Genomic DNA, 9965 nt, shown 5'->3' with positions numbered 1-9965 from the left:
CAAGGAGGAACTTGTGCCATCATTCATACTCAATGCTGTACATATATACCTGATATGAGCACTTATGTTACTCATTTTACTAAACACATGAACAAGATGATTGGGGCCATGGGTACTCCTGAAGCCTCAATTGCCTCACTTTGGGAGACGTTAACTAGTTCCCCATGGTGGAAAACTATCTTAATTACAATAATTTTGATTGTTTTGTTTTTGCTGTTTGCTCCCTGCATCTGTAACTGTGTAACTGGGTTTGTTTCTAGTCTCATGAAAGCTTTTGAGTTACAAATGGTTGCTCAAACTCCTGCTATCACTGCAGCTTCTTCCCACTACTATTTGGACCCCTGGATCAGACATCCTCACTATGAGGATTAGGAGAATATGTTGCCTCACCAATATAGGGACGACACCCCTTGTCAGCTCGGGAGCAGTTATGGAATGAGAACGACACCCCTTTTCCCTAGGCAACATAATTCTAGTAAAAGAAATGGGGGGGAATGAGAGGGTAACAGGCAGGAAGACCAGGGGTCTCCAAACCGAGGAAATAGGCTGCAGGTGCCAGACATTTTTATCTCTCTTAAGTGCAGGAGGAAACAAACCAGCGATTTTTTTTTCCTTCTCTATACAAATTTAAAAGGAGGTTTGTCTTAAAATTCTATGTTGCTATGACACCTGGTTTCACCTGAAGCTAACTATTCTCAAACCTTGAGTTAACCAATACATTTCTTTTTCTTATGGAAATGTTTGTCTTAATATATGTTAATGTACCCCAGACTCTGTTTTCAGGTTGGTTCTGCCAAATGGCCTAACCTACTTACTCAGATATTGTTCCCCTAATCTATGTAAACAAAACTGTTTGTTTGGTAATCTGCCCTTCTACAAGATTCAAGTCAATCATTTTATGGCCAGGGATGAATTATCTGGTGCCATTCTAACTTCTAAGACATTCCTTTCTTTTCATTAACAGACTGTGAGTGACTATATAATTTACAGCTAAAGACTAGGAGGGGGGTACTCTTACAGCTCAGCCCCCTTCTGATGCCTATGTCAGAAGCTTTCTCTATCTCCTTTATACTTTAATAAAACTTTATTACACAAAAGCTCTGAGCAAACCAGCCTTGTCTCTGGCTCCGGATTGAATTCGTCTCCTCCGTTGGCCAAGAATCCCGGCGTCTTATCCAGGATTCCAGCTAATCCCAGCAACAACCTTTCACAAATAATGAAGAAAATATTTTTAAATAACTAAAAATGAAAACTTTATGAAAGCACAATGCTCGTAAGTGAGGATTCTGTCAGAATAATATAAAATGAAATTGACGTGTGGTTTTGAGATTGGGGTTTATATTTAAAATGAGAAAAATGAACATACCCAAGTTAAGTAGATTTTCTGATGTTCCTGAGTTTAAAAATTATGATACATTAATTAGAATTTTATTCGTACTCTTCAGACAGTTTAGTAATGTTGAAATATATTCTAAAACCATTTCTTTGTGAGTTAGATTCATATTTACTTTTATAATATCAATGCATTGAGTACCATTCTGACATGGTTTTGTTGAACACTCATTGACATCAGTCCCACAGTTTTGACTGAGGAATCCTTTTGCACATTCCCAGATATATGCTGAGTTTCAATTTTGACTAATTGCTCCTTTCCAACAAAACTGTGAAACACAATATTTCAGTGACTTCTCACAGAATGGACCTTAAAAAAATCACACATACATACAGAGAAGAAGAAAATAAGAAGATAGACATGTGGCAAAACTTAACAAAGAAAGTCTCTAGAGTTCACAAAATCGTCTTTTTTTTTTTTATTTGATTTTATTAGTGGGAGGCTAATTACTTTACAATTTTGTAGTGGTTTTTGCCATACATTGACATGAATTAGCCATGGATTTACATGTGTTCCTCATCCTGATTCCCCCCTCCCACAAAATCGTCTTTGTAACGCATAGTTCCGGCGAGGCAGAAAAGGAAAGATGACCTCAACAGAAGTAGGTTACTTTTATTCAGGCAAGGAGGCGCGACAGTCGGCCTAACGACCAGGCTGAGCCCCAAAGTGGATCAGGGAGACTTCATACTTATAGGGAGTTTCATGGAAGCGATAAGGGAAACGTCAATCAGGAGGGATATTTTGAGTATTCTTTTGTTGAGATGACACTTGTAATTGGGCAGGGGCTGATAAGTCTTCTGGGCGGATGTAGGGGGTGGTAGGTATCCGGACAGGGGGTGCTAAGTCCCAGATAGATGCAACTGGCCTGGAGCATCAGGGTGGAACTAAAGTTATGCTTTGTTTTCTCCGAAGTTCGATGATTCAGCAAGGGCCTTTGAGACTGCTGTTCTCTTTTCTAGGCCCAAAAGACTCCTTCAGTCTTAAGCACATTTATTATGATATAATTTATGCCTCATAGAATTCAGGCATTGCAAATAGATAATCCAATAACTTTAGCAAGTGTATACAGTTGTTGAACCACCAGCAGGATCCTATTTTAGCTCATCTCCATTACCAAAACAGAGCTCTTTGTCTCCAACTCCAATTCCAGCCTCACGCAACCATTAGCCTATCTCTCCATATTCAATTTCTGAAACCAGAGAAATAGAATGCTACTAGACATTGTCTTTTATGATTGGTTTCTTTTGCTTAGAATACAGTTTTTGAGGGTTTTTCATGCATATATCAGCTCCAAAATTTTTGCAATGTGATGCGAAGAGCCGATTCATTAGAAAAGACCCTGATGCTGGGAAAGATTGAGGGCAAGAGAAGAAGGGGAAGACGTATCACTGACTCAATGGACATGAGTTTGAGCAAACTGGGAGATAGTGAAGGGCAGGGAAGTCTGGTGTGCTGCAGTTCATGGAATCATAAAGAGAGTAGAGCACACCTGAGTGACTGAGCAACAACAGCATCATTATTTTGTTAATCTTTCTTGTCAGGAAACAATTCAAAATATATTCAATATAATATTTAGCTTATTCATTCAGAAGTTGGCAAACATTTGGGTTGTTTCCACTTTTTAGCATTTTTATTGAGGTGTAACAGACATATAATATTATATTAGTCTCGGTTGTATAAAAGCATGATTCAGTGTATGTATATATTGTGAGAGCATCACCACTGTAAGTCTAGTTAACATTCATCACCACATACAGTCACTGCTTTTTTTCTCTCTCTCTTGATGAGAACATTTAAGATCTATGCTCTTAGCAACTAACTTTTATGAGTTACTAATGCACTCATGAGTATTTGGGTGGATATATATTTTAGTAGCCGTTGCATTGAATAGATATCTAGCAGTGAAATTGCTGAGGTATATTGTAATTGTGGCTCAGCTGGTAAAGAATCCACCTGCAGTGTGAGAGACCTGGATTCGAGCTCTGGGTTGGGAAGATCCCTGGGAGAAAGGAAAGGCTACCCTCTGTCTTGGGGAATTCTATAGATTGTATAGTCCACCGGGTCACAAAGAGTCAGACACGACTGAGCTACTTTCACTTTCATTGTAATTTTATATGTAACCAAAAAAAATTGTCAAATAGTTCTGCAAAGTAGATGTGCTACTTTACCTTAACACCAGCAAAGTACAGAATTCCTATTGCTTCACATTCTTGCCAACATTTAATATTTTCCGTTTTCTTACACCTGTTCTAGTGAATGTGAAATAGTATCTCAATTCAATGTGTATTCCCATGAGAATAAAGATTTTGAACATTTTCTCATGATTATTAGTCATTTGTATATATCTTGTAATGATATTTCTCTTCATGTATGTATAACTTTTAAATTGTTCTATGTATTTTCTTATTGAGTAGTGAGTGCTCTTTTAATATTCTGAGTACAGTTCTGTTATTATATATGTAACTTTCAAATATGTTTTTCTTCTCTTGCATTTACTTTTCATGAAAGTGAAAGTGTTAGTCCCTCTGTCACGTCCCACTTTGCAGCCCCATGGACTGTAGACTGCCCGGATCTTCACTGAATGGGATTTTCCAGGCAAGAATATTGGAGTGGGTTGCCATTCCCTTCTCCAGTGGATCTTCCCTACCCAGGGATCCAGCGATGGTATCCCTCATCACAGGCAGATTGTCTGAGCCATAGACCCACGTGCCGAGTGCTGTAGGTACATCCATGCAGACCCCACAGACTTTTCATATTCTCAGTTAACAACTTTTGGATACGAAAAATTTTGTCTTAATTAAATCTAAATTATCACTATTTTTTTATTTTATTAAGTCCAACTTGCAACTTCTATTTTATATATCATGATTTTGTTCTTATATGGAAACACTTTGTCTAAGCAATAGTCTAACGATTTTTTTCTTAGAATTTATCACAATTTTTTATCATTTTAGTGAATAATTTAGAGCTAAATTCCATTTGAATCAGTTTTTTTTTGCATTAAGTTGATATAAGGACATAAGTTGTATATATGAAAAATGTGTTATGTAATATATATCTATAGATATGATGCTTTACATGTTGGTATATAACAGTCCTGAGAAATTTCTTTTTGAAAAGACTGTTCTTTCTTTTTGTATTTAATTGCTTTTTTAACTAATGTGAAAAATCAATTGATCATAAACATGAGTTGACTTTTGTCAATATGGAGTTCTCATTCTCTCTCACAAGCCTATGTAAATTTTGGTATTCAGCAACTATGTCTTTTCTTTTCTTTTCTTTTTTTTCTTCAATCCTGTATAAAGTTTTATATAAGCTAGTCAATTTCTTCAGAAAATCTTGCTAAACTATTGATAGGGATGGCAATGAATCAATATGCTAAACTGGGAATAATTACCATCTCAACAATATGAAATTCCAATCAATGAATGCACAACATATCTTCATTTGTTTAGATATTCTTTCTTTTCTTTTTCAATGTTATATCATTTGCAGTTAAATTCTTGCATTTATTTAGTTAAATTTATATGTAATCATTTTATCATGTTAATACTATTAGAAAATATAATAATTTTTAATTTTTATTTTTGAAATTTTGTTGGTGGTATATCAAAATACAATTAACATTTATATTTTGGCTTGTATCCTTAAAACTTTATAGACATAGTCACTAGTCTGGCAGTTCTTTTCTGCATTTCTTGAGGATTTCTCTATATAAGATTATGATATTTGTTAATAAAGGTAGTTGTACTTTTCCCTTTTCAATCTGTATGATTTTTATATCATTTTTCTCCCTATCCAAGCCTGGGATATCCTGTTTAACCTTGACAAGATAGTGAAAGTGGCTATCACTGTCTTATTCTCGTTCTTCAGGGAAAATCTGCCAGTATCACTTCATTAGGGTGATGCTAACCAGAGAGTGTTCTCAGATGTTTTTCATCAGGTTGAGAGAATTTTGTATTTTATTCTCTTTCTAAGCTATTTTAGAGTTTTTATAATGAATGTGTGTTGGATTTTATTGATGGTTTTTGCCCGGGTTTTGTGCGGTTTTGTTCTTCATTCTAGTAATGTGGTGTATAACATTTTCACTAGTTTTTAGATGTTAAATCAGTTTTGCATTCTTGAAAAAAAAAAATTCCATTTTGTAATTTTTCCACTTTGTAACAAAAACATGCTTTTTATGTTGTGCTCATATTTTGATGAGGATTTTCTGTGTATATTCAATAATAATTTTTTGTATTGTGTTTTTGCCTGCCATTTGTATAAGGGTAATATTGCCTCACAACATGTGTTCAAAAGTCTCCCTTTATCTTCTACTTTTTGTACATTTTGCAAGGATTATGATTAACTACTTGGCAAATTGGCATCAATTTTCTATTACCTCTTGGGACAATTTTAGTAATTTGCATCTTTCCAAATTTGCCCATTTCATTTAAATAGTCTAATTTCTTGGCCTAATGGTGTTGATAGTATTTCCTTATAATACTTTTAATTTTGAATAATAATTATTTATGTCTCCACATTAAATTCTAATTTTGTTAATATTTGTCTTACCTTGTTTATTTCTTGGTCAGTCCAGCTGAAGGCACATCAGTTTTGTTTTTCTCACAAAAAAAAAAATTTTTTTTCATCATTTTTTTCTTATAAGTTATAATGATTTTTGCATTAATCTTATTGTTTCATTATTTTGTGTGTTTTAGGTTCAGTTGATCTTCTTTTTCTAGTTATTTAAGGTAGAAACTTGTAATATTGATTTAAGATTTTTTTTTTTTCCTTTTTAACATAGGGATTTAGAATGATAGATGTCCTTGCAAACTTTTAGCTGCATTTTGTAAATTTTCATGTGCTGTGTATAGGTGTATTCAATTTTAGTTCCTTCTTGGCTCAGGTTATTTTAGAAATATGTTTTATTTCCAAATATTTGGAGTTTTCTCATAATTTTTTTTAACAGTCAATTTCTCTTTTAATTCGATTAGGATTGGAGGGTGTATATCATATGATTTTTTCCTTCAGATTTATTGTTACTGGCTTTGTATCCACAATAATTTATATTGTGTATTGTCCACGATCATGTTTATATTGTATAATGTCTATCTACAGCAGAGTTGGGTCTGCACACTCGGAACTGGATGCAACATGAGTGAGAACTTCTTAAAGCCTGTGCCTTAGGAAAGGCACCTGCCTTCCTCTAGTCCTAACCCTAAGATCATGCAAAAAGAACAAATAATGTAACCATGTTAAGGCTCAAGTCTGGCAGTTTGACTGTAAATTTCATGAAACTGGATAAACAAACACCTGTTTCATTGCAAAGTTGAGAGACCTTTCTTGGATTCCTTTGGCACATTGTTAATTGGCACCTCCTAGTGGCAATAAAAGATACTTGCAGTACTGGCCTGACATTCCTTGCCATAACTGTTTAATCTTTTATTTTAAAAGCAAAAGTTATTCTTTTATTCCCTATTGGGTAATGAATGGGTCTTTGGACAATTCATACTTGCTGGGAAGAGGTAAATGGAGAAACATTTGAATTCCTATTAAAAATGGCATAACTGGTCTCCAGGAATTTTCAAGTGAAATTTAAAAAATTTATACTTCAAGTTCTTAACTTTGTCAACCAGACAATTTGTAACCCAAGGCCAAAAAGTATATAACATATTCATTGAAAAAAATCTTTGTATAAAATCCATTAATTATTATGTGAACAAGAGTATCAAGAAACAGCTACGAAGAGTTGTTATTTAGCAATAGTATACAACCAAAAGAAAAAAAAAAAACAACCGAAGCAAAAACTCACTTAGAATATATGATATCAATTAATTGATAATTGATTTTAAGCTTGAGTTCTGTGTTCAATTCTGAAATATAAATGTATAAAGGCAGCATAAAATGCTGAATGGCCACACCATTGACATTATTATAATAAAATAAATCAATTTCTGATTTAAGGGCACTAGTACTTGAGTAATTATTTTGATTGCAAGAACAAGAATGAATATAAATTCTTCAGCACTGTAATGTATAGACATATTATTCTATTAATAATTATAAGGAATGACAGATGATAATATTTAAGACATCAATTTTAATTAATATCATTAATTAAATATTAATATCAAACAGTGATACTACCTCATATATGTGTATTTTAGAAAATCTTTAAGACAAACTTGGAATTTACAAAAGGTCATTATTATCCAGTTTTATCATTGAATTTTAACTTAAAAAAAAAACATTTTACTAGATGTTAAGCAACTTACATGTCACACAGTTGCTTAGTTAATGGTGGATAGGTAATACAAATGCATGCATTCTACCTAACCCTATTATATTTAACTGCAATATATGCCTAATAGATTAGTTCTGTAAATACAGATAGCAGGGCATGAAGGCACAGAGCCAAAAGGAGCCAGTAGTGTTGAGGAGGGAGTCAACCAGATTGTCAGCTGAAATATCACTAAAGACAGCCACAATTTTGGGGACAATATGATGCAGACAGTAAGTTCAACTATTATTCCAAAGGTTTCCTGTAATTTGAAGCCATCTTCACATGCCATATGTGTTCTAGCCAATGAGATTCCAGTAGAGATTATATGCATTAAGTTCAGGTCAAAGCTTTTCTATCTCCCACCTTTCCTTCATGGACCACTTGGAAGCTATGTGTGCCAGTTGGTGGACCTAAAATGCTTCAGGAGATTGAATCCCTGAGTCTCTGCTCGGAAAGATTTACCAAGAGATGGGAATATCAGACCACCTTACCTGCCTCTTGAGAAATCTGTATGCAGGTCAGGAAGCAAAAGTTAGAACTGGACATGGAACAGACTGGTTCCAAACAGGAAAAGGAGTACTTTAAGGCTGTATATTGTCACCCTGCTTATTTAACTTACATGCAAAGTACATCATGAGAAATATTGGGCTGGAGGAAACACAAGCTGGAATCAAGATTGCCAGAAGAAATATCAATAACTTCAGATATGCAGATGACAGCACACTTATGGGAGAAAGTGAAGAATTAAAGGGCCTCTTGATGAAAGTGAAAGAGGAGAATTAAAAAATTGGTTAAAGTTCAACATTCATAAAACTAAGATCATGGCATCTGGTCCCATCACTTCATGGGAAATAAATGGGGAAACAGTGGAAAGAGTGGCAGATTTTATTTATTTATTTATTTTTGGCTCCAAAATCACTGCAGATGGTGACTGCAGCCATGAAATTAAAAGATGCTTACTCCTTGGAAGGAAACTTATGACCAACCTAGACAGCATATTAAAAATCAGAGACATTGCTTTGCCAGCATAGGTCCATGTAGTGAAGGCTATGATTTTTCCAGTAGTCATGTATGGATGTGAGAGTTGGACTATATAGAAAGCTGAGAACCAAAGAATTGATGCTCTTGAATTATGGTGTTGGAGAAGACTCCTGGGAGTCCCTTGGATTGCATGGAGATCCAAGCAGTCCATCCTAAAGGAGATCAGTCCTGAGTGTTCATTGGAAGGACTGATGCTAAAGCTGAAACTCCAATACTTTGGCCACCTGATGCGAAGAACTGACTCATTGGAAAAGACTCTGATACGGATTGAAGGCAGGAGGAGAAGGGAACAACAGAGGATGAGATGGTTGGTTGGTATCACTGGCTCAATGAACATGAGTTTGGGTAAATTCTGGGAGTTGGTGATGGACAGGAAAGGCTGGAATGCTGCAGTCCATGGGGTTGCAAAGGGTGGGACACAACTGAGTGACTGAACTGAACAGAACTGAACCCTGCAGAGGTATCAGACCATGTCCAAAGACTTTTGTGTGAGGACAACACTGTTAAGGTGTATTTGTTGAAAGACATAACCTATTCTAAGATTACAATTATAGAATATTTTATCAAAATTGAGGTTTTTCCATAACAGGAATTTAAAACTTGTGGTATTGGCTTACTGAGTGGTGAGCAGTGAGGAAATGTGAAAGAGTGCAAAGATGAGGATACACGTTATCAAGTATTACCCAAAGTATCTTGAGAGGACTTGAAATACATGCTTATTCAACTGCTATAACAGAACAGGTTGGAAAGCATAGAGGTAGTAGAATGTTTCAGTTACTATTATTGCTTTTGGTAAGATGGTAAATACACAAAGAGATATACTATAAATTGTCTGCAGATAAATAAAATAATAGATATACTGAAAACATTGGGGCCACTATTTAGAAGAAAAATAAACTATGATTATTTTGGGGCATGTATTGCTAGAGCCTAGAATAGTGGGGTTCTCTTTCTGTTTCTTCAATTCATTGAAGTGTTTTCATGAGTTTCCATGTGAAAATAAACCCCTTTATATCAAAATATGGAACATTAAAAAAGCCTGTTTAATGTAAAAAGCATTAACTGGAGGGTAGATGCAAAAGCAGGTGATGCATATTTTCATTTTCGACTGATTAAAATACACATATCACCATGCACATATAACACACATAACCCAAATAATTTAAACTAGGATATTAAGCAGAGATCCTATTAAACTAATCTAAAGTATATTTTATTTAATGCCAATGATAAGGGGTTTCTAAGAGCAAACTAGTTTCTGCTATT

At 34.7% G+C, this 9965-nt stretch overlaps 1 protein-coding gene across 1 annotated transcript in view; it reads right to left on the bottom strand.

The window, feature by feature from the left end:
* Positions 1-1406: 1406 nt before the first annotated feature.
* Positions 1407-9965, bottom strand: part of EYS (eyes shut homolog) — a gene marked incomplete at its 5' end in the record, with an annotated part of 175626 nt that continues 167067 nt past the window's right edge. The window contains 1 exon segment of the mRNA XM_070450236.1: positions 1407-1702. Within this exon segment, the coding sequence (XP_070306337.1) occupies positions 1407-1702 (296 nt within the window).

Source organism: Odocoileus virginianus, chromosome 19, assembly GCF_023699985.2.
Source record: "Odocoileus virginianus isolate 20LAN1187 ecotype Illinois chromosome 19, Ovbor_1.2, whole genome shotgun sequence".
NCBI classification, from domain to species: domain Eukaryota; kingdom Metazoa; phylum Chordata; class Mammalia; order Artiodactyla; family Cervidae; genus Odocoileus; species Odocoileus virginianus.
This window is presented reverse-complemented; position numbering and strand designations above follow the sequence as displayed.